A 25,713-nucleotide genomic window follows, 5' to 3' on the forward strand; every position below is an offset into this window, starting at 1 on the left:
GTCTAACATCTCCGGTCCGCCACAGTTCGGTGCGAGACCTATGGAAGCGCACATGGCACACATGCTGCTGCCGCTGCACAGCACGCCGCGCCATGTAACCATAGCCAATGCCTCCTCTGTGCGCTGCCGTACAGCAACACCGCCATCATGCCCAGTGCTAGAGTGTACTAGTACGCTCTACCAGTAGTGCTATAGTAGCTACCATAGTAGTAGTGTGTATAACATGGCCGATAAGACATCATTTCCTCCACATTTTTTTGCCCAGAGCACGTTCATTTTCGCTGGCTGGACAGTTCTACCTACCCGTGTGTTGCCAGAACCTGCCAGGACCATGGCAGTTCTGGAAGAAATATGGTAGATTTCTGGCTATCAGAAGCCAAAAAGAGACTATGCGCGCTCGCCGCCATCTTTGTAAGGACTCGACGGATTGTAATACGGGCACTTGGGAACTTCACTTTCGGTTGCCATTACGCTTGGCGTTCTCTATGAAAGCCTATTCCGCCGTGCGAGGTGTCGCGATTACGAGTGGTGGTGAACCTACAGCCGCATGTCTCAAATTAAGACAGAATGCTAACTGATCAGCGCATGTGTGTGATGTAGTTTGCGATAGCCGTGAGCAGCTGTCGCTTTTGGGCACACTGTCACTTTTGCGGCGAGGTTTCGCATTGTGTTGTACCGCGATTGTTACAAGCACTGCGCAGAATTCAATTTGTTGAGCCGCTAGTGGCACGGCAGTTTTGTTCACGGACGGGGCGAGTCGCGCGTGATCTTGCGAACGCACGTGATCATATCCCAACTGCGTATGCTCGGGAATATCGCTTCAGCTCTTCGGCAAACCTAGTCTCATGTTTGCAAGTGGGCAATGCAGAAAGAACTGACGCTCGTGCGGGGCAGAGTTTCGTTTGCTGCCACGGCAGCAACGTTTGTTTATGTTTGCGCTGGCTGTCCCAGTGTTCGATATTGCAATTTTCGAGCATCTTCGGATGCCTCGGGATGTCAATACGCGTGACTGCGACGTTGTTTCCTGTCAGAACCGGAACTAGCTGGTTGACCTTTGGCTACTAGAAGTTTGAAAATTGAAAAGCTCTGCTTTGTTTTTTGAGAAATAAATGTTTTTTTTTTTTTTAACTCCATATGGGCGTGTCAGGCTCAATTTTTACTGGATTCGGATCGTACGTTTTCCTGGATAGTACGTTTATTTCGCGTGTTTTTTTTTGTTTTTTTCTGGAACATATCAATGAGGTTCTACTATGCTTCGTTTTCATTTTTGGAATGTAGTATCGAGGGCCTTAGAATTACGTTGTGAGAATTCGACACATTTGCAGGCAGTCAATCATAATTTTTGCCTGAAGGGGATATGCATTCTCTGCTGGGTTTGATGGGCCATGCCCTGCTCGGGGGCACTACTTTTGTTGAGTCAGAAGACGGCACAGAGAGGGCACCACATTCCTGCAAATAGCGATAACACAGCAGTATAACGAGGCAGCATCAATTATTGATCTTATTGGTAAAAGCCAGTAAAAATAAAGTGGCTGTCACTTCTTTCCATGCTTGTTTGAACACAGCAGCTTCATTATCAGCGATTGGGTAGAGCTTATCAGTTCTACAAACGGACATGTTATGTCGCTGTCAGGTAATCAGATTATTGGAATAGGCTGGGATCTGTATTGGTTTCGTGGATCTTGGTGTTCATTGAAGGCAGTGCGGTAAGTTGCGCAGTGCTTGGCAGCCACGCAAATAGACGTCGACCAATGACTTCGGTCGTAGAACTCGGTTGGGTTTATTAACTATCGATATCAGTTTGCACCCAAGTTATCGGTTAATACAAGAATGTTACTGCATTTTCTTTGTGGCAGGGCTAACCTTGCTGAGTAACACTGAGGCTTTGAACACCTTAAAAGAACTCGTACCTCTTGTTATGTCGATCAACCTGCCGCGGAGGTCTAGTGGTCATAGTGCTTGACTGCTGACCCGAAGGTGACAGGATCGAAACCCGGCCACGGCAGCCGCATTTTAATGGAGGCAAAATGCTAGGTCCCTATGTTCTTAGATTTAGATGCACATTAACGAACCTCAGGTGGTTAAATTTCAGGAGTCCTCTACTACGGCGCTCTCATATTCATATCGAGGTTTTGTGGCGTAAAAACTAAGCATGTGCGAATATTTGAGCACTTCGAATATTCAAACAAATATTGCAGTATTTGAATTTGCTTCGACACGAATTTAAATTGTTCTAAATTAACGAATAGGTGTATATTAGACCGCATGTAACCCCCTGTAAAAGTGGTTTCACTGCTGCTTAGGGGTGCTATGCCATGAAAACACCTGTCCAGGAAAAATTTGCACTGCCGTGAAGCCCCACTTCAAGATAAAATGAACATATTACCTTCCTTTCGATTAATTATTTTTGGAGCTTAAAGGCTTGTTGTATGGGCTTATCTGCGATAAGAATAGTACGTTTTGTAGTACGTAACATATTTTACCAGTTATCACTAGCATCCTACTGAAGTTCAGATCCTGCTACTATCCAAAGTTGCTTCCACTTTACTATGAACCAGAGAAGTGACCTTCACACATGCCTTGTTCCTATAAATATTGTTCAGGTTAATTGGGTTATGACAAATACATTCATTTTTCATTATAATATGTGATATGTACTATTCTAACTATTAAATTTGAAATTAATCGACCAAATCGCTATTCGCTTTCAACCTATAATTTACTGTTCGCACATCCGTAGTAAAAACCCAACAATTATTTCTATTTTCTTGATCTGATATGTGGGAATTAAAAAGAAAATAAGTGCTGGCCAAGCTTTGCAGATTTGAGAGAGTAAGTTCCGTGAGTTATTGCAGTCGTAGAACTGCCTGCACTCCGGATAACCGAGTGGCTTTGTTTGTGCAGCTCTCCGATCTTGATGGAGAAACGCGGGGCATGGTGGAGAAGATGATGTACGACCAGAGGCAGCGGGAAATGGGCCTGCCAACCTCAGACGAGCAAAAGAAACAGGATGTTCTTAAGAAGTAAGTACATGGACACTCTACCTACCTGCCTCTGATACGAGCGTCAGTTATTCAACGTTAACTGTAATGAAATTCTAAACTTCGTAACATGGCCTCATTTCTGAGAGCTTGGTAACGAAGCAACCTCTTTGCTAAGTTTGGTGCTTTTAAATACAAGCGAATGCATCTTTGAACACTTCCTGGAGTTGACAGTTGACATTTTTTTTACACTGAAACCTCATTATAACAGTCACATCTGCCACGAAAATAACTTCGTTATATACGAAAAATCGTTATGAACGTTTATTCGTAACACTCTTTATATGACAAGACTATTCTTCATTTACTTCGTTATAACCGATAATTCGTTATATCTGTGTTCGTTATATCGAGGTTTGAGTGTATACCGTATATACTGGCATAATGGCCGCAGGTCTTTTCCCGAAATTTCAGTGAAAATCGCGGGTGCGGTCATTACAAGGAGCAAAAGGCACAACTTTCTTTTTTTTTTTTTTTTCATACATGTCTGCGTCTACTTGCCTTTATGGAATTGTAGTACTCGCTTGTATTGGGATTAGCGAAACACAACCTTTCCCTTTTGTGTGGTTGCAAGAATGTTATTGCTCGCCCTCTTCCTCTTTACTTGTCGCCTCAATCCTGTCTTGCCTCTGTCTCAGAAGAGGCCATCCTCCGTTTCATAGAATTGTTCGAGATTCTCGTGACTGTGAAGCTTTCCTTCACTGTCTTGAAGGAAACCCCGCCCCACGCTTCTAAAATCCACTGGCACACATCCACAAGCAATGCCCTCTTCAGCTGTCCGGTAGGTCTTTCGTGGACGGCAGCACCTTAGAGGCAGTTTCTAAATCTTGGAAAATGTGCTAGACACCGAGGTCTCGCCACGGGTGCCATGTCTTTCCCCTGGAAAAAAAAAAGAAAGCTTCGGAATTCTTGCATCGCACAACAGATAACACTGCTCTAGGCACATCGTTGATCAGCACCACTGAATCAATTACTTTCAGACGTTTAGTGCAACCACGTGGATGTTCTAGAAAGCAGTTTTGGTAATTGTTTTTATGGTATTCACAAGGTGTCAGCAGATAGCTTTATTTGAAATGAACCTTCCACTTGCATGCGTTGTATCCTTTTTTCATCAGATCTTGGCGCGCTCTCCACCCGATTCATCATCCAGTGGTATACTTGAAAAGTCTACTTCATACTCACAAGTTCCTAAATGTGCTATTATAGTGGTTTTATTCGTTCCTACCCACACAGTTTCCTCAAAAATTTGTGCAAGACAAAGTTGGCAACCTTTCAGTGATACATTTTCGAAACCGTAGCCAGTCTAGCATTGTGTGCAACCGATTGCAGTATCCAATTTTCATTCTGCTTCACGCAGGGAAGTCACTTCCAGTCGAGGAAGCAGTTGAGCTTCCGCCACGGACCAAAAATTAGACTGTTGCAGGCACGCCCAGTGCCCGCATCTGCTGCACGAGTGCTGCTAGCAAGTGGATGTTCAATGTATATTAGGTTGAGTTTTTTTTTTTTTTGTGATAGAGAGTAGGTGTTTGTGGGCTCTGTCCCTTGTGGTTTGTAAGGCAGCGGCAACTTCGCATAAAAAAAAAATAGAAGTACTTTTTTTTTTTCTGGAATGACAGTCTTTCAGTGGTCAGTGGGACACATATGTCCCACTTTTTTCTCGAAAACCCTTAACAGTAGAGAACTTAAATTTTATATGTATTATAAGAAGCTGATAGAAATGACAATGCCATCGTCAATAGGTGGCATGCATTGTTCATAACATTATGCCCCATAAAGCGGTAATAGAACAGAAAAGATCTTTTACTTTTTAAGTTTCATGCTGACATCTACACATGAGTGCCAATGTGACCTCACAAATTGCAAAGTTTCTTTATTTAGTTTTTTGGTTGTTTGGCCTCATTGGTTCAATAAAATTTCCTGCGACTTGGTACATTATGTGTCTGGCATCGTCAGAGGACAAACAATGTACCTCACCTTTTCTAATTAAGAACTATGTAGGCCCCAGTTCAATACTGTCGAAATTTGTGACATCACAGTAATTCGTGTGGAAACGTCAAGGTGGCATTGCCATGTGTATATCCTTTTTGCACGCTTTCTCGCTTATTTGCCCCTTCTCGAAGCAAGAGTTGTGCTTCTGGTATTGTGAGATGGTCATTTACTAATGCGAGAGAAATCGTTTTAAGTGCGCAGCACTTCAGGGGCCCGGCTTGTCGCCCATCCGTAGATCTCGTGTGACGTGATTATGCTCGAAATCGAGTGGTCAGTACAGGCCTAAAACAAGACTAGCAAGGCTGAAAACCAGGATAAAATAAACGAGCAAGGTCTAAAATAACAGAAGTAACCAAGAAATAATTGCAATAATTAACTTAAAATCACTAAGAACGTTTCAGAAACATGCGGCTGACACATGCGACGTGCAAGAGCCGTGGCATGCCACCACCTCTCGAAACGCGCGATTGTTCCTCCCACCGGCGCTTCTCCGGTGCCTTTGTCACTGTATCTGAAGGGGGAAATAACCTGACGGAACTAACTGCAGACGACTCGTATGTCAACTGCTGTAACAAGCAGGAAGTCGATAAAGTGCAGCAAAAAGTAGTGCGCATGTCTCAGACAGAGTTTGCGAATCGCCCTAACAATATTCTACTCGTGCTGGGGAAACCCTACATGCTTACCTCAAACATTGACGTCATCGACGGTTTGGTAAACGGAGCAGCGGTAACTCTATGAATGGGAATCGCTGGGTGCCCGCGCTACACACTTCCTCAGGTTTTGCAGTAGTGGAGCTGCATTTAACGCAGGATTTAGAACTACACCAATCGCTGCAGAAGCTTTATTTCTCTTTGATGTCCCTTTGAAGTACATGAGGTTGCATCATGATGTGCAAAGCAAATTTCAAAAGGGGGAAAAAGATTGTCTTCCTCTTTGCTTATGGACCCAGACCCGTAGACAGGGAGGGGAGCCTAACCCTCCCCCTCTCGAGATTTTGATGGAGGGTAGTGTCTTGCCGTAAATAAATAATGAAAATAGGTGTTTTTCTCGAATAGTGAAGGCTTTCAACAAGTGCCCCCTCCCTCGAAAAAAAATTTCTGGCTACGGGCCTGTATGGACCAATGGCTATTGTAGTATTCTCAAACAGTTGGTAGCTTGTATCATGTTCAGCGCACCCTTGGAGAGTGTTGCAATGTTTCTTCTTCAATTTCTCATTCTAGGTTCATGGAACAGCATCCTGAGATGGACTTCTCCAAGTGCAAGTTTACATGATCACTGCTTCAATCATTCCTGAATAGCGTTATTTCTGTGTAATAAATGAACATGTCGATCTCCTGACCCACCCTTGTAGTCACTGGCACCTTATCACTCATAAAGCAAGAAAGTCTAATGAACTAACTGTTAAATTTTATTTGTACATAGTCTCAGAAGATGGGCACTGTTTGTAATTGATATAAAGACCTTGCCTAATAGTGCATGTGCTAGTTTTACTTTTAATCAGCATTGCACCTAATTGATGCACCAATTTATAACCTATGTTTCTTATGTAGTTGGTTTTGATTCAGTGCATGCTGGCCAACTCTGGCTCAAAAGGCTATTTGTTGACTGCATTATTAAGGGCGAAGCACTTTAGGGTCTAGGCTTGTCCGGTGTGTGGTGTTGTCCGTGCTCACGGCACAGCAACGTGTAAAATCCCGTAAAAAAGGTTTTAACAATAGCCTAATATCAATCATAATTGTGACAGAATATAAAACACCTAGAAGCACGAACCCTTTATACTAGTCGGCGATTTCAACGTAGACATTATGGACCTTAGGACCTAGCTTTGTCGTTGACGCTCTCTGTCCGCTGTCATGGTGGTTAGAAAACCGTTGCTATAGTCGAAACATATTTGCGTATGTGAATAAAAAAAAATGTTTACAATAAACGAACAACAATCGTAATTGTGACAAAACAATATAAAACACCTACAAGCACAAACCCTTTATACTGGTCGGCGACTTCAACGTACACATTATGGACCTTAGGACCTAGCTTCGCTCACTCGTCGTCATTCACATCGTGGAGGTGTGTTCCATACCACACATTCCCTTTCTGCCACAAAATAAAAAGGTCAAAACACCATGAAAATACCGACATTAAGCACCCATCAATCAAGCATATGACAGTACAATGCACGCTGGAGTGAAAATACACGAGATGACACTGCGGTGCAAATGCGTATGTAAGCGTGTTCCAGACTACACATTCTCTTTTTGCCATGGATGAAAACGAACGTAAGGCGCAGCATGCAGCGGCTCAACTGGAACACCGACGACAAGCTACTCTCCGGAGGCGAGGGCATGGGAAGCAGCGGCAAAACGGCAAAAATGACAAACGGGTGATTCACGGTTGACGAACGATCCCCAGTGCTTCACCCACTCATCATCATTCACTTCGTGGATATGCGTGGATTTTTTTTTTTCTTATGCCTTCAGGAGCGGTATTTTTGGTAGAAGTACCATGGAATGCTGTCATCGATAGACACCAACATGCCTGGAGCCAAATCATGCAAAATCTAGGGGAAAGATATCGACTGGGGATACAACCCCAGGGGCCGCATTCAGAGACCATAGGCGTGCGCAGAGTTCCCCATAAGGGGGGGGCGCAAAGGTTCATCACAGCGCCCCCCCCCACCCTACTAAGTCAATGTATGGGGCAGATTTTGCGCCTCCCCGCCTCTTAGGTGACTACAAGGGTCAATGTACGGGGCAGATTTTGCGCCCCCCCCCCCTCTTAGGTGATTAGGGGGGGCGGCCGCCCCCCCTGTGTGAACGCTTATGTCAGAGACTATCACTTTTGACGACAGTGTTGCTTTGTGCGATGCAGAATCTTGCATGTCCCATCTTGCATAACCGAAGGGACTGCGTACTTGATCATCTTTCCTCAACCAACCAATCAGCGTGCATTGAAAGCAATATTACGGAGATATGGCCCTAGGATTTCAAGATAACAGTAACACAGTTTCAGGATAACAGTAACTGCAGAGCGATGACTGCATTTATACTGGTATCAGGAACTGTGCTAGCGACATCGCTAGGAAAATGACATTGTTCCTATCTTGTGTAGTATCTGTACTAGGTTTAAAAAAAAAAAAAAAACACCCTGCGCTGTATTATACTGAGGCTCTGTCAAACATGGGCCACGAACAGCCTTCGAACACTGCACCCGTTATCAAGGTTACCAGCATTCTTACACTACTCGCAGTATCACCAGAACTGTCCAAATAAACATTTGCACTTCAGGCTTTCTTCGTCCGTTGTTGATGTACAGCGCTGCACACCTACAGTGCAGCCACTAGTGTACTTGTACCTGCCCTCGCACTCCACAACTGCAAACTCTCTTCGCCTTGGTCGTGACATCAAGCATTTGAGCGAGCGTACTTAGTTGACTGTATCCATGCAGGTAATAACAATTGTGGGGGTTTTACGTCCCAAAACCACGATATGATTATGGGGACGCCGTAGTGGAGGAGGCCTTCGGAAACTACGACCATCTGGTGTTTAACGGGTACGGGCACCTAAATCTAAGTACCCAGGCCTCTAGCATTTCGCCTCCATCGAAACGCGGCCACCGCGGCCAGGATTCGATCCCGCCAGCCTGTGGTCGGCAATCAAGCACCATAACCACTAGACCACCGCGGCGCATTATTCATGCTAAGTATGTGGTGGGTTGAGGAGTTGCATGTTTGCCACAGCACCCACACGTTCTGTGGATCGGTGACTGGAGGTGCCATAAGTGGCAGTGATAGAAATGCTACCATGCATGCGCCGAGGCAGCGCCGTGAACTCTGCGCGACAGACGACTAATGGTTCCGAAACCGAAACTGCATTGTTCTAGTGGCTAAGCTGGCTAAGGGCTAAGCCAAATTAAAGCCGCTGCTAGTGACTTCAGATCTGGTGCCTTGTCTGGTGCGCGGGCAGTTCAGGCAGTTCAGGGGATACGACCAGTACGACTTGGAGTGTGGTGTGGTGTCGGTATACCGTCCATTCCTTGTGATTATTGGGCAAGATTGTGATGATTGGCGACGATACTGAAACACACTGGTTTGCTGACTGGCCTGGCATTCGATTGAAACGGCCCATTCAAAGTATAAAGGTAAGCCCGTACTGTCTGTTGCTGATGCCTATCGTTTCACGTACGTAAACTAGACCTAACGCTTGCTAAGGCTGCGGAATCTGCACGACTGCGGCCGTCTAACGCATTGGTCGTGGTTCGTGGGAATATATACACTACAGCATGGGGGGGGGGGGGGGGGGGGGGGGGGAAGCTATAATTTTATTAAATCCAAGTGAAAGGTCATTTCTGCAGTTGTACTGTCGCGGTGCCATTTGAAAGCAGGATCGCGTTAACCGCGTAAAAATAGATTGATCGAAGGGCGTAGCCAGAAATTTTTTTCCGAAGTGGGTTGACACATATTTACGTTGAAGTCCCTTAAAGTCTAGGTGGTGTTGGACTGGCACCCAGCGAGGACCATTGTTCGTCGCCCCTCTCGCTCTGTTGTCGGGCTGCTCTCAACGCAATTCTGGCCAACGTTTATAGAAACGTTGGTTCTGGCTGCTTCGGCCAAGAATTCTTTTTGATTTTCTTGAGGGGGGGGGGGTTACCATACCGAAGCACCCCCACCGTTTCATTCTTCACCGCGCGCGGGGCCCCGATTTGAAAAATGAGCTTTCAACGACACCAAAAAGCTTGAGCACACGTGATCTTGGGCGCTCCCCTGCTGTGGGGTGCTAGTTTCTTATGGTATTTAGGCGGGCGTTTCGAATTGACGCAAAATCGTTCTCAATTAACGACGCTAGCATTAATTATACGATGCGTTAGAGCATTTAAGATTCACTTGCAGGATTACCAGACACAAAGCTACAAATTACAGTAAAAAAAGTCGCAAACAAAGCTTTCGCTGTCAGGGGTCCTTTAACGTCCCAAAACCGCGATATGATTATGAGAGACACCGTAATGGAGAACTCCGGAAATTTCGACCACCTGGTTTTCTTTAATGTGCACCTCAATCCAAGTGCACGGGCTTCAAGCATTGTCGCCCCCAAAATGCGGCCGCCGCGGCCGGGTGTCGATCCGGCGACCTGCAGGTCAGCAGTCCAGCACCATAACCACTAGACCACCGTGGCGGGTCACGTTTCGGATTAGGACACGAGGGTTCACGCTGTGAACGAAGTCGCAAATGATGAAAATCGCGGCTTTTGCACTGCTCTCATTGAAAATAATTACTGGATTTACGTATTCCTCAAGAAAATGAAAGATCGTTGATGTAATAGACATTTATTGTTTGCGTGATTCCTTCGATAATTCCGTTAATTCGGACGGTTTTTCCGATCCAGTGAAATCCGATTTAACGAGCCTTTACTGTACTGCGCCGGGCGATGTTATCGCCCTTTGACTTTATGTGGAACATAATGATAGTATTGCGCACGCAACACAAAGACACAGACGAAAAGTTCACAAGGACCAGCGCAGACTATCAACTGACTTTATTCAACAAGAAACAATACTCGCTACACGCACCTAATGATCATTGCGCATGCTCAGAACGGCATAGCGTATTCCTTTACATACAGAACATTTAAGCATCTAACATACACGTTGCACTATCACATCTTGTTTAGCAAGTCAATTTCGCTTTCATTCAACGCTACAGATGGATGACTGACACACATGTCTTGAAGTCTAGAGATGTGCCAAGCTTCTACAATCTCTCTTGTTGTCTGATTAGGATGAGTATACATAACATCAGTTTGGTTAAACAAGGGACTACACGAACCCGCAGAACAACTTGCACAATGCATTGCTAAATGTGTTTCCGGCCTTCCCTTCAAATTGGCCGAGTGCTCCTTTAACCTAACATTCACGCATCGGCCTGTCTGACCGACATAACACCGGCGATCGTATCGTATGTGGGACGAGTGTGCTATGAACTTGACAGAAGTTCTGTTGCGTCAAGTTTGGGCGTTTTTGCCTAAGAAACAGAAGCAAACGGATGAACCAGGGAAGCTGCTTGTTCTCGGAGACACACCAGTGGACGAGGAACAGAGGAATTGTCTCAAGTTAGGACCCAAGTTCTGCGTGGAACCTTCACTACGGATACCCGACAGGCTTGCTCTGGCGAGAGACATATCAAGGAATGTGAGTGATGAAGAAAAGGATTCTTGCGTTAGAGAATGTATAGAAGTTGCCGCGAGTGCAAGGCGCAACTGTAGACAACGTCCTATTGTGGGGCAGCTTGCTCGCTATTTGTATTTAAAGGAATTGAGGGTATTAAAATCAGACAATGAAGGTTATTTTGTCGTATTGCCAGATCACATGTATTCAGAATTCTAGAAAAGCTTGGGATGTTATGTACAAATGCTTCAAGGAAGTAAAAGTAAAGCCACAGGAACTCAAGAAACACGCACTGGGTTTGTTGAAAAAATATGAGTTAAATAAGTTGGCTTCACTCGTGAAAAAAGAAAAGGGTCACACACTGGAAGTGTTCTTTGCGGCAAAGACGCATAAGATAGAAGTTCCGTTCAGAGCAATAGTGTCGGAACACAATTCGTGGCAGTTAATTGTGTCTGGGTTTCTCCAAAAAATACTTGCGTCCTTGTCACCTAACGACCCATTTTTCATCAAGAATTCTGAGGAGGTGGTACGTTATGTATCTGTGGTCTTAAAAAAGGCAGCTACAAAGGTTTCAGTGTTGACATCCAAGACTTATACTATTCGTTGACGCAGGATGCTCTACTACAGTCTGTAAAAGAGTGCATTGAACGAGATAACGATGAAGTTTCGTTCCGTAATAGCAGTGGATTGTCGCTGGAAACGTTTCTTGAAATACTTAGCATGTACCTCCAAAGCACGGTTGTACAGTATAAAGATAGAATGTTCCGTCAAAAAAATGGGGTGTGCATAGGATCAAAAGTAGCCCCGGTACTAAGCACATTTTTTTTTAGCTACATTGACAGACTGGTGAATACCGATTTGGACGGCAGGGGTTTAAAGATATGCAGGTATGTTGATGATTATCTGGTTTTGGGCGTTAACACGGAATAGGATGTGTTGACCTCATCTGTGATAGAAACGTTCAGAAAAAGAGGCAAAGGCCTAAATTTCACATATGAAGAGCCCACTGATAACTGCTTACAGTTCCGGGACGTTAAGCTCACTTTTGAAAAAGACCATGTGTGCTGGAAGTATTTCCCGAGAACGGAGAAGCCTTTATTACAGTATGCTTCCTGGCATTCAAGAATAATAAAAAACGGGATCGCGATGGGATGTTTTCAGTCAGCTCTAACAAAAACGTGCTGGCACAAGTTAAATGAATCTTTCCTAGAGCAGAAGTTACGGCTGGAAAAAGCTGGATACCCTACCCAGATTTTGCTAACTGTAAGTGAAAGGCCTATTGAAGAAAATGAAATCCGTGGGAAGAGAGGTGCAAAGAAGCCAGGATGCAAAGAAAATTTCGGTGATTCCCTACGTGCATGGTTTTTCTCATAAAATTAAGAAGGTGGCAGCTAAGTATGGTGTCAAGGTAGTTTTCTCGGCAATGAACAAAGTAGGGGGCGTGTGTCCTGCTGTAAATAATCTGTACGATGACAGACCTAGAGATATCAATAGTAAATGTTCCAATCGTGCTGATCACCGGGTGGTTGAATGCAAACGAAATGTAGTTTATAAGATTCCGTTCAAATGTGGCCGGTGTTATGTCGGTCAGACAGGCCGATGCGTGAATGTTAGGTTAACCGGAAGCACATTTAGCAATGCATTGTGCAAGTTGTTCTGCGGGTTCGTGTAGTCCCTTGTTTAACCAAACTGATGTTATGTATACTCATCCTAATCAGACAACAAGAGAGATTGTAGAAGCTTGGCACATCTCTAGACTTCAAGACATGTGTGTCAGTCATCCATCTGTAGCGTTGAATGAAAGCGAAATTGACTTGCTAAACAAGATGTGATAGTGCAACGTGTATGTTAGATGCTTTAATGTTCTGTATGTAAAGGAATACGCTATGCCGTTCTGAGCATGCGCAATGATCATTAGGTGCGTGTAGCGAGTATTGTTTCTTGTTGAATAAAGTCAGTTGATAGTCTGCGCTGGTCCTTGTGAACTTTTCGTCTGTGTCTTTGTGTTGCGTGCGCAATATTATCATTATGCAACCAAACCAACTAGCCCGTCTTTCCGTTTTATTTATGTGGAACCTCACGCCGACGCCGACGTCGACAGCGACGGCAGAAGTGAGCCTGGGGTGCTATTGCAATAAATTGTGTTTTTTTGGAGAAAACGTTTCATAATTTAGAGCACTATACACACCCCCTACCACGGCCGCTTGATTAAAAAAAGTGTGGCTTGTTGCGTCGCGCTCAAACACAAGGGCACAAACGTAAACGCTATGTTGACAGTTCCGTCCGCGTTGGCGCTACTAGACGTACAGCGACGCGCATTTAAAACAAAAAAAGAGACAAAAAACAAGAGGATTGTGGCGGGCGCGAGACGTATCCAGCCATATATGGGCATGCCGAGGAGCCGCTGCGTTTCATGGTGTCTTTGAACAACAATAACGGATGTCAACATCGGGTATCACAAATTTCCGTGTAACACTGAATGGCGTTAAAAGCCCTATGACAAAATAAGATATCGTTGTTTCCGAAGAAAACAGTTCATTCAGAGGAGTGTTGATGATATATGATCCCAAATAATATTTACCAAGAGTTCGAGGCTCCTCAAGAAAACCCGCAACACAAAGACACTCGTGCGTTCTTTAGTCCCGGGACGTCCTGTGGCGCCACAATGGCAATAAGTTCAACTAGGCATTCCCTTTGTTTTATGGGCACGCGACGGGCCGCACTTTTTTTAGATGCGAAGCAGCTTTTGCTCGGGACTGTGCCCGTCCTTCTATTGGCGACCGTCCGCTCAGGAACCATGTGTGCTGGCACGCGCTAGCGCGTTCGGGCCTCTTTAAGGGGCTGGGTAAAACGCTGTGGCCTCTCCCCCTTACGCTCTCTCAGCAATCACGTGATGGCGTCGGGGAACGATATTCTGCAGACGCGCGATGAATGCACGTGCTCCCGCGTGGCGTAGTGATGAACCCGCGTGGCGTGCTCCAACAAGAGTTCGGGACGAGTAACAGCAACAGCAACTACAGTGAATTCATGGTGCGCTGCACTTGCAAGGACGCGTTAACATCGGAAAAGGTGCCCGTGATGAACGGAACTTTAAAGGGACACTAAAAGGCAAATAACAATTTATGTCAGAGTGAAAGCTCAATGTATGACAACGTCTAAAATGGCAGTATTATCAACAGCAGTGCCCTACTTACCGAGAAATTAAGCTAAATGTATCACGATGAGCGCCACGAGTGGGACATTTTGGAAGTGATCCCCATGACGTGGGAGAGTCTGAATACAAATAATCACTAGTAATCAAACTAGCTGCAATAAAAAAAGAACCTTCCGTGCATCAAGAGACGTAATAAAATGCTGCTTGTTCGTTTCTGTTTGATTCATGGAAAAAAGAACCTCTTTGGCGTTGCCATGGGGAACGGCGCGCGTGGTTCAAAAGTTCCGTTTTCGCCAAACTGCGCTTCGCCTGGCGCCCTGCTTCGCTCACGCGGTCGCGTCTCAGTTGTAGTTTCGGTATCGCATACTGCCGCGTGTGTTTTGCACGCTCATGAAAGTCGCTCTGACAGAAAGTTCAACAAAATACCGCATGCTCGTGATGTTGCCGGATGCCCGAATTGTGCACGTCGCCAGTGCACGCCGCTGCGCAGTAAAGGCGGGCAACGTTGGGCACGGCAACAGTGACGTTCGAAATACCGCTTTCAGGCGGGTGATTTGAAGTGCGCTAACGCGGTGCGGACCGCTAAAACGTGATTTTATTTCAAAATAAGCACTTCCTTGGCATAAAAGTAGCACTACGAGGTTTCTGGACTGCTATTTCAACAATAAACGTCGACTTGATATTTGCCTTTAGTGTCCGTTTAACTCGACCCATGCGGTGCTTCGCATCCCCACATGGTTCCCTTTAGTGGGAGATGGTGTAACTATTTTAGGGGCGAAGCTCCTTAAGGCGGCACCCGTTCGTCCCTCGTAGTCGTCGTGATCGTAGTAGTGAGTAACAAGTCTTACGCTTTGACCTCCAAGGTGGTGCCGGTGGGAGATTTCTCCTGTGCGTTGTTGAACAATAAAAAATTCGCAGCGTGCGCGTTAACTAAAAGCCGAATTCATCTGTCTCTCATTCCCCATTAGCAGCCATTGGCATGTTCCAGTAGGAAACGTTAGTAGAAGTAGAAGTGTAAGTGTTAGCTAAAAGCCGACTTCTTCTGTCTCTCATTGCCATTAGCAGCCATTGTTTACCTCCAAGGTAGTGCCTGGTGGAATTTCTCCTGTGCGTGATTAAACAATAAAAATTTTGTTCAAAACGCCGGTTGATTGATGAAATAAACCAACGAAAGACGCCAGATGTTTTGTAAAAGCAGAACGAAAGAACGCCAGATGTTTTTCTTAAAGTGTAGTAGTAGTTGTTGTATTTAGCCACCTCGCCCGATCGTCAACGGGCGAGGTGGACCGGCAACGGCGCGAGGACCCTGCCGTACGAGAGTTAAATCACACTAAAAGACATACTTTGCGGGCGATACACTCTAGTGAGCTTTCAACTTTTCGTCTTAATGTACATGATAAAGAAATTATTTTCTACGAAAAACGCAAGGCACACCTTGAGCAATATGTTTGGTTTTGGGACGCTAAATGGAACCATGAGGCGATGCGAAGCCGGAGCACTTGCACGATCGCGTTCCGTTGGCTTTCGTTGGGCATGCTACCGACCTCGCGTCGTTGGAACGCGCGTCCTGTCTTCCCTCTAGCCTTGCCTTTAATTCGCACAGGGCGAGCGGGGAATGCGGTTCGCTCTTGGCGCTCTTTCGCTCGGGAGCGGACTTCTTCCTTGCATTTCACCGATCACAAGTGATAATGAAGGGACCACCGTAAACCAAAATTCAAATAAAAGTTTGATGTTTAATGTACACACGATGTTTCACACTCTTATATTATGTACTGGGCGCATTTCACGGAAGAGTTTCACGGTTTACAGATGATTCCCTCCGTAGCTTCGCCCCACTCATCATCATTCACCCCGTGGATATGCTGTGATTTTTTTTTTAATCAAGCGGCCGTGCTACAGCGAACGCGTTCGTAGGCTCGTCTGTCCACCTCTCCGAATGCCCTTCCTCGGCGTCCGAGGTCAAAACGCAAGGAGCGCGCGTATCTGCTTGCATAGGAGCACGCGAGCGCGAGCGTTTGTTGGGATTTAGGGGTCTGGCGTTTTTTTTTCTTTTTGCCCACGGAGACGAAACCGTTGAGGGATAGATGTATACAATTTCTCTGTAAAAATTCTGGTGTGGAACCTTTCCCAAGCTTCCCATTCAGAATGGAAGCCAGCATTTGTTTTCCTCTAAAACATAGCCTTCTCGTTCGATACCCGATCAGAGATAAAGTGATTTTGTTTCGCTAACGTGAACGCTAGCCTAAGTATAAAATAAGATATCGCTGTTCCCGACAAAAGTCATTTGTCTAGATGGGTATAGGTAACTTGATCTCTACTGAAATTTGCCAAGACTTTGAGGCTTCTTAATGGAAACTAGTAACGCTAAACACCCTTTGAGCAATATCTGTCCGGGAAGTTACCGCAGTTAAGTTCGTATACTGCGTGTGCAGTAAACGTTGGTTTATGTTTGCTTTTCCAACTTTACACTCATCTTTACAATAGGGACGGCTAGCTTCTCTCCCATGGTAGAGTGCATATATAGTACTCGTAATCGTCAACCACAAATGAAACACAAATGACGTATGTCGTCTTCGCACGTGTTTGTGCATGTGTATATGTATATCTGTGTATGTTCACCGTGTGATTTTTCGTACATAGTGTAAATGAACTTCTAAACTGTATGCTAACGTTTCATCGTACCTGCTGGAGTAAGATGACGCGGTCTGACCTCACTTTCCTGACGTAATTTCCACTCCAGCAGTTTTTTTTTTTTTTTGTTAAACCAACTTGGATTTGCCTGGATGCTCCAACCAATCGCGTTCGCTTGTTTTAGTGACGCCAGTCACTATACTACGTGCTTAAGGTAGTCCAAGGGTGCTATCGCGGAGCGATGCCTTATGCCATATTCTATGCTATTCTTATCATCCACCACTCGCGGCTGGCTGATCGCGTTGATAACGCGGACGGACCGTCGCTCTGACCACTGGCCAAGCGCGAAAAGCACGAAAAGCATTGGAATCGGAAATAGCATCGTTCCGCGATTGCGCCCCAATACTTCATTCAATACCGAGGCACGCTTGTATCGCTGTTTGCAGATTGAAGACGTGTGCGTCTGGAAATATTTTATAAAAAGTTCCGACATAAGCAGCCAAGGAATGTTAACATTCTATTAAGTAAAGCAAGCCTTTATTTTCCCATTGTAGAATTTCGTGATTGCAGGTGTGCAGTACAACGCCGATATCACTTCGTGCCTCTTGCATCCGCTCGGAATTTCACATCGTTTAGTTTCTATCCTAACTTTGTGGGGTCATAAGACTACGGTACTTCACACATGCACAGGCTTTTACCTATGCTTGTGTGTCCATTCAACGCGACAATAGCCGTTCAACAACTCGGATCTAAACATTTCTGTTTTTTTTTTTTTTGACCGCGGTACTTCTACAGGCGTGAGCACACAAAATCACGGCGGCAGAACGGAAACCAGTAGATGCGTGACACAGCTATGTGAAAAGGAAAGAATAGCAAGGAATAGACAGGGAGGTTAGCCTATATGTCACAGGACTCCGTAGCGTTTACATATGGCATGAATCCGAAGTACTGCTCGGGCGGGATAACCACGTCGTCGACGACAGGGGAAGACCAACTCGCGAGAACAGCTCTCGAGGTTCGACGGCCGTCCAGAACCACTCTCTCCGGCACCGCATGGTGCGAAAACAACCCTTGAGGCTTGAGCATTGTTACAACGCGTTAAATCGAGCAGGGAATGTTCCATGCGGATGAAACGTCGGCGTCCTCCCAAGCACGTCAATCGCGATGTCGTCCGTTGCTTCGACAGCTTCAACACTTCGTCAGCACACGAGCAAGAGTCTATCAAAGAGTGAGAAAAATGAACTACTTGAACCAGGCGAAGTGTCCTTTGCTTTAGGTGTGCAGCCTCCTCAGTCCAGGATGAAGATGAAGAAGACCAAGAAGAAGAAGGGGAAAAAAAGGAAAAAGTTGAAGAGGACTTTTGAAGCCCCCCTGAATCACTTCGCTGAGCTATGTTTGCGAACACACCTTGAAAGCTACCGCAAATGCGTTTCACCAAAAAGAGTGTCTTCAAGAGGCGTGCGAGGGAGTTTTCCATATACTCCCAATGCTCGAGTTTTTTTTTTTTTTTTTTCACGCCTTTTCCTGCATGCTGGAGTGGGAAGTGCTGCTCGCAGGAAAGTAAACTCTCGAGGATCTGTAAAAGGTGCGAATAACGCACGTCCTTGAGTTTGAAGCAGGAGCTTTTTCTCGCCTCTGAAAGTCTTCCCTCCACTTCACCACCCCTTTCTCTCTCTCTGCTTTATTTATTTTTTTCTTTCAGCTGCAACAGCACGCGCATGCCCTGCATTAGCGTAGAGCTCTCGCAGAGCGGCTGCTTTCGACTACTCGCTTGTCCGCTCCTGCCGTTTTCCCGAGGTCCCTGACCCCAAGAGGAAGACGCATGCGGCGATATTGCCACGCCCACTTTTTGTCTTGTTTTGATGTATTCGGGCTTGACCGGCAGGGACGGTTATCAACGCTCGACGCTGTCGGCGAAGTAGTGTTCTAGAAGCGTCGCGATTGTAGTAGATCGGTTTGTTAAGATTGCGCCCCGCACGCGAATGTTCCAGCTTTGTCTAGAGATTACGCCGCCACCAGCGATATCGCTGGAAAGTTCGATAGCGCCTGTATAAAAGCCGACGCGCTTGACTGCTTGTCAGTTGATCGACGAACGACGCCCTGTTCGCCGCTATCATTGTACAGCGTATATTGCTGTAGTTCCAGTTCTCATTTTCCGGCCACAAGTTCGGCCAAATAAACAGTTTCATCCTGCAAACGCCGACTGCTGTCTTCGTCGACGTCACGACCACGTGACAATATATTAAAAGGGCCCAAAATATTAAGTACTCACTTCAACGTCGTCACACCACGTGAGCTTTTATAGCGAATGTGTATATAGTAGACATCTTCATTTTAGCGCTAAAAGCCGACAATGTCATCAAGTATACACAAGCTAACCCAGCAACAAGGCCTTATTCTGCATAGTGCTATATAGGTTCTGGCGGATCGCGTCCGCGGGAAAAAAGACGCGCCGAACAATTATTTTTGGTTAACCGGTTAATTCGACTAATCCATCATTTCTGCACCGAAAAAAGAAATGGACATGGCGTAAAAGTACACATAAAGGTGTATTATTTAGACCAAAGGCGTGCGCACGGAGGCGGGGGGGGGGGGGGGGGCACTTAAGAAAGGGAGGCGCAATGTCTGCCCCATACATTGAGTAGGGAAGGCGGGAGGCGCTGTGATGAACCTTCGACCCCCCCCCCCACCCCTCCCTGATGAGGAACGCTATGCACGCCTATGATTTCGACGACGTGGCAGAATGAGGTGAATGATTTTGCCTCAAAGATAAGAACACTTGCATAAGGAACCGACGTCATTCCATTTTTTCTACTTTCAAAACAGCGGAGTTTCTTATGTACTTCAGGATTTGGTCAAAGGGGTAAAAGGAATACGCCAACCAAATACAAAACGAACTTTAAAATAAACGACGTTTCGGCTCTCGTACAGAGGCCTTGTTCATGCAGTGAACAAGACCCCCTTACGGGAGCCCGAAAGCTTTCGGAAGGGGACGCGGGAGGATTAGTGCATCGACTGAGAAGAAAATGGCTTTCGCCTTCGAGTTGTCTTGGGCGAATGCATGAAGCCGTGCTCAGACTACGTGCCCAACGTACGGATCGTCTATAAGAATCGTGACCGTAAACGCAATAAACGTAATGAGCTTGTTCAGACCTTGTTGTATTTAGCGTAATGTACGTAACGTTTGGGGCGTAAATGTTGGCGGGCCCGCGACTTTTACGACAACTACTGATGCGACCGTTACGTACGACCAATGGGCAAAGCAGTTTCGGTTTTCATTTTCCGTTCACGGGGCTTTCGTCCTCCCCAGATTCCGCGTCTTCATGCGCGTCTTGCAAGTCATGCAGTAGCGTGTTTGTGCAGTTGGTTTGCTGGTGTTTATCGCGTTGCGTGCCCGTGGCCTGTAACCATGACCCGTGGCCCAGCCAGCCCAGCCATGGCCAAACACGCGAACCTTGCTAGGCTGCAACAATTGTAGCGAGGACTCAACGCATTTTCAGAACGGTGATTGGCTCGTCGTAAAAATCCCAGCATATCCACGGAGTGAATGATGATGAGTGGGCGAAGCTGCGGAGGTTCATCGGTAAACCGTGAATCTTCCGTGAATTCTGCCCAGTACATCATCACCGACGTGAGATCGGGCGCGTTTATACTAAAGGTTCGATGAGTTATGACGACTTGCAGCTCACTTTAATTTTACATGTACGCTGTGAATTTTCATTTTTTAGAAAACCATTGTTTTAGAAAACATCTGGCGTCTTTCGTTAAGCAGCTGGCGTCTTTTCGTTTTGCTTTAGAAACATCTGGCGTTCTTTCGTTTTGCTTTTAGAAAACATCTGGCGTCTTTCGTTGGTTTATTTCATCAATCAACGGCGTTTTGAACAGAATTTTTGTTGTTTAATCACGCACAGGAGAAATCTCACCAGGCACTACCTTGGAGGTAAACAATGGCTGCTAATGGGAATGAGAGACAGAAGAAGTCGGCTTTTAGCTAACACTTACACTTCTACTTCTACTAACGTTTCCTACTGGAACATGCCAATGGCTGCTAATGGGGAATGAGAGACAGAAGAATTCGGCTTTTAGTTAACGCGCACGCTGCGAATTTTTTATTGTTCAACAACGCACAGGAAAAATCTCCCACCGGCACCACCTTGGAGGTCAAGATCTGGTACTAGCGCTACGACTGGTTACGCACTACGACTACGACAACTACGAGGGACGAACGGGTGCCGCTTTAAGGAGCTTCGCCCCTAAAAACGTACCTTTCCGAAAAGCTCAATGTAAACATACTAGGTCGTTAGCAAAGCAAACGGACGATGCAGCTGTTACGCGATACATTTGTGACAGATGCGACGGTAGTCTGAACCCGGCTTAAAGGCCAACTCCGGCGATTTTTCGAGTTCGATGGATCTCAGTGAAATTCGCTGGGTACGTTCCTTTGCACGTTTCCGTCATTTATGCCAAATTACAGGCTTGAGACATGTGCAGATTGTTTGCAAATGAATTTTAAAGATTGTCTGCAAACGCCCTCCTGGCTTCCCACAATTATTGGCAACATTGCGTCTGTGACGTCAGTGTTGGCAAGACGGCGGAAGTGACGCAGCCGAGGGCACCGCTAACTTCGGCGCTTAGGCCGCTACAGCGAACGTCTGCTGTGCACAAGGCGACAGACAGCGTGGGTTTGGCCGGCGCTTCGCTGGTCGTCTCGGCTGTCACAGTTTTCATACTCCGCGCCGGCGTGACCGGCATGCCTTGTACGACTTCCGGTTCGTTCGTAACAACGTCTACGTCATAGACAGTACTCTCGGTTGTGTTTCGGTTTCGGTGTTGCGCTTTTTTGCTTATTTAAAATTATTCTCCAATTTGCCGAGTACTTCTGCTATCGGGCCCGTAACAGGAGCGTCTGAGGAACATAAAAGCACCATTACTTTGACATGACCAAAAAATCGCCGGAGTTGGCCTTTAAGGGGCCTGTGTGTTTTTCGGTACCCATCGGTAGCAATTAAATAATTCAAGCGCACAGGTAATCTCATTTAGGGACATTGAAATAAAGGACGTGGGTGTGGCTCATAGATATGTGCTCAGTTTAGTTTTGTTCTCAGGTTGTCAATACAATAAATTTAATCGACGCTAACTCTGGTTGATAACTAGAGCAGGCACGCGGGCTTAGCAAGGTGGTGTATGTGAGCTGTTCGATCATGGATTTGGCTCCATTGGCGCACTGGTAAGCACTGAATATACGATGAACCGGGACGGCTTGCTGCCTGAGAGAAAAGAACCTGAGAACAGTACTGTACATTCAACGTTTAATGTAGCGCAAATTCTGCGGTTAGTGTAGCGCTAATGTCGTTCTTGTGCTGGTCTCGGTGTAGTTTTAGGGGCGAAGCTCCTTAAGGCGGCACCCGTTCGTCCCTCGTAGTCGTCGTCATCGTAGTAGTCCGTAACAAGTCTTACGCTTTTGACCTCCAAGGTGGTGCCAGTGGCAGATTTCTCCTGTGCGTTGTTGAACAATAAAAAAATTCGCAGCGTGCGCGTTAACTAAAAGCCGAATTCTTCTGTCTCTCATTCCCCATTAGCAGCTATTGGCATGTTCCAGTAGGAAACGTTAGTAGAAGTAGAAGTGTAAGTGTTAGCTAAAAGCCGACTTCTCCTGTCTCTCATTCCCATTAGCAGCCATTGTTTACCTCCAAGGTAGTGCCTGGTGAGATTTCTCCTGTGCGTGATTAAACAATAAAAATTTTGTTCAAAACGCCGTTGATTGATGAAATAAACCAACGAAAGACGCCAGATGTTTTGTAAAAGCAGAACGAAAGAACGCCAGATGTTTTTCTTAAAGTGTAGTAGTAGTAGTTGTATGTAGCCACCTCGCCCGATCGTCAACGGGCGAGGTGGACCGGCAACGGCGCGAGGACCCTGCCGTACGAGAGTTAAATCACACTAAAAGACATACTTTGCGGGCGATACACTCTAGTGAGCTTTCAACTTTTCGTCTTAATGTACATGATAAAGAAATTATTTCTACGAAAAACGCAAAGCACACCTTGAGCAATATATTTGGTTTTGGGACGCTAAATGGAACCATGAGGCGATGCGAAGCCGGAGCACTTGCACGATCGCGTTCCGTTGGCTTTCGTTGGGTATGCTACCGACCTCGCGTCGTGGAACGCGCGTCCTGTCTTCCCTCGAGCCTTTCCTTTAATTCGCACAGGGCGAGCGGGGAATGCGGTCGCTCTTGGCGCTCTTTCGCTCGGGAGCGGACTTCTTCCTTGCATTTCACCGATCACAAGTGATAATGAAGGGACCACGTAAACGAACAGTACAATAAAAGTTTGATGTTTAATATATACACGATGTTTCACACTCTTTATATTATGTACTGGGCGTATTTCACGGAAGAGTTTCACGGTTTACAGATGATTCCCTCCGTAGCTTCGCCCCACTCATCATCATTCACCCCGTGGATATGCTGTGATTTTTTAAAATCCTTCTCTTAATGCAGCTCCACTAACATGAAACCTGAGGAGGTGCGTAGCATGGCAGCCCAGCGATTCCTTTGGCAATCGCGCGCTTTCTGAGGCGGTGGCGCCCTCGCTTGCGCGGCGCCAGAGCCGTCGATGGGGAGAGTCTGGCGAATGGGCGGGGCAGTAACGGCACGGCGACGACGCTGTTCACGTCACCGCCACGCCTCCGCTCCGGCGCCGTCCGCCATATATATAGTCTTTCCGCGCGACGGGCGCACGGCTGAGGCTATGTACGCGCTTTTCGTTCATGAAATCTAGCGCTCCTAAACAAATCGCGAAAGCGAAATTGTGCAAGAACATTGTTATACAAAATTAATGAAGAATATGGAGTGAATTAGACGTGTCCAAATCATCGTGAAACTGAGCTGTGTACGCCGATTCGAGTCCACGATGTTCTACGATACGCGCTGTGCTTTTAGAGCGCAGCTCTTAGGCGCCTGTTCCTACGTTGTTCGGCATCGCCGTTGGCGTCGTCAGCGTAACCGATAGAGCGAACGAGGACGAAAGGAAGCGAACGTGGATTTTGTCGATATCACAAGCCACTGGCCTCTAACATCGCTTTCTTCATCCGTCATGCGGGCTCGCCCTTCGGTCGGAGCTCGTGCGCATGCAAGGCTGGCTGCTACTGTCTCGCTTGTCGTGACGGGGATATCGACGACGCCTGCAATGCACAGAGTGGCGTGCGTAGCACTCGAGCACTGGCAGTTTCTGTGGCAATATGTAACGAATGTTCCAATGCGGATAGCCAGAAATTCAAACACAGTTCGCGTTGCCTCAACAGAAAGCTGCACTCAGAATTCGCATGAGGGAGTACAGCGATCATCGGTGACTTTTCCATCTATGAAGATCTGTGGGTTTGTGTCTATTTTGTTTTTTTTTTCTTGATTAACTTTTTTAAAGCTTGAGTTCAATAATAACGACGCTTGGTAATGTTTCTGTCGCTGAAGATGTTTAGTACGGTGCGGCTGGCGTTTCTCTGCACAGTGATCTCGTGAGAAGTTTTTTGACCCAGCGATGATACTCGCTCCGAACTGTGTACCATACTCTCCTGAACTGTGTACTATATATATAACATTGATTTCTTTATTTGCTTCGGGTGTGGAGTACCGGCGAGTGCGCAGTCACTATACAGTCAGAAATCGGATCTCCCATGCTCGCGCTTTCAACAGTATGGGGGTGTTCATGCAAGCAGAATTCGCGCTGTTGAATGTCGAGGTCATTAAAACACTGCTTTTAGGGCGAACGCCCTAGACGGCTCATGAAACGCGCGAATTGACTGGAGTCCCGAGGCTTCGGCGCCAACACGAGTGAGGCAAAAAATCCTGTGATGACGTCACCAGGACGTCGTAGCTAGCTCAAATTTGTGACGTGTCAATGATGTCATGCTGACGTCGGATTACGTTACGTCATCCGTTATTATCATCACATGACATCGGCGCTTTGCACAGCCTCCGTGATCGCCCGCCGATCACGGAGGCAATGCAAGACCTGGGGACGAGCAGAAAGCTTTCAACGCCTCCGATCTTGGAGGCAGTAAAAATAATGTGATCAATTCACTAGGAAATCATAAATAGCTAAACTTTGTGACGTCAAAATGACGTCATATTGACGTCAGCTTACGTTACGTCACCTGATAACGCCATCACATGATATCGGCGCTTGCACAGCCTCCGTGATCGGTGGGCCAATCACTATCGGCTAAGTCATGTGATGACGTCATCGCGTTGAAGTCACGTTATTCGATATCACTATGACGTCACAAACTTTGGTCGTATGGTGACGTCATTACGTGACGATTGTTAACATCCCTCGTGTTGACGCCTCCGACACGGGACGCCGACCCTGCGGACGCCGGCGGTCAATTTTCGCGTTTGCTGAGGCATCTAAGGTTTTCGCCAGAGCAGGTGCAGGGCCCCTAGAAGGCGACTGTTACATGAAAACACTACTTCGTACTGCTAGTCTGTGATAGCGGACATCCTGTTGGTTTACTTTAGAAAATCATTTTTATGCTCAACTTCACGCTCTATACTTCCTAATCACGAAATTTCATCGAGTACATAGGGCCCCTTGCTATAGAAGAGCTTCCTGCACGAGCACAGACATCGCGCACATACGTAAATGAATAAAAAGCGCAAGGCAGATTCGCTTAGCACAGAGGCGCGGATTAATTTACCTTCGTGAATTAAGCGTAAAACTGGTAGCATGTGCACAAGCGGCA

The 25,713-nt window shown here is 46.2% G+C and overlaps 1 protein-coding gene across 8 annotated transcripts in view; it reads left to right on the forward strand.

Annotated features, from left to right (window-relative positions):
* The window catches only part of LOC119396332 (nuclear migration protein nudC), a 232,691-nt gene that overhangs the window by 132,603 nt on the left and 74,375 nt on the right, over window positions 1-25,713 (forward strand). The window contains exons 11-12 of one of the 8 annotated variants that reach the window (XM_037663502.2): window positions 2,905-3,023; window positions 6,251-6,366. The exons of 6 other annotated variants lie outside the window; for them this stretch is intronic. In XM_037663502.2, the coding sequence (XP_037519430.1) occupies window positions 2,905-3,023; window positions 6,251-6,302 (171 nt within the window). In that variant the 3' untranslated portion in view covers window positions 6,303-6,366. Of the gene's footprint in view, window positions 1-2,904; window positions 3,024-6,250; window positions 6,367-25,713 lie in introns of those variants that run through there. One more of the 8 variants, XM_049417046.1, reaches the window with a different exon arrangement.

This window comes from Rhipicephalus sanguineus, chromosome 6 (genome assembly GCF_013339695.2).
Source record: "Rhipicephalus sanguineus isolate Rsan-2018 chromosome 6, BIME_Rsan_1.4, whole genome shotgun sequence".
In the NCBI taxonomy this organism is placed as follows: Eukaryota; Metazoa; Arthropoda; class Arachnida; order Ixodida; family Ixodidae; genus Rhipicephalus; species Rhipicephalus sanguineus.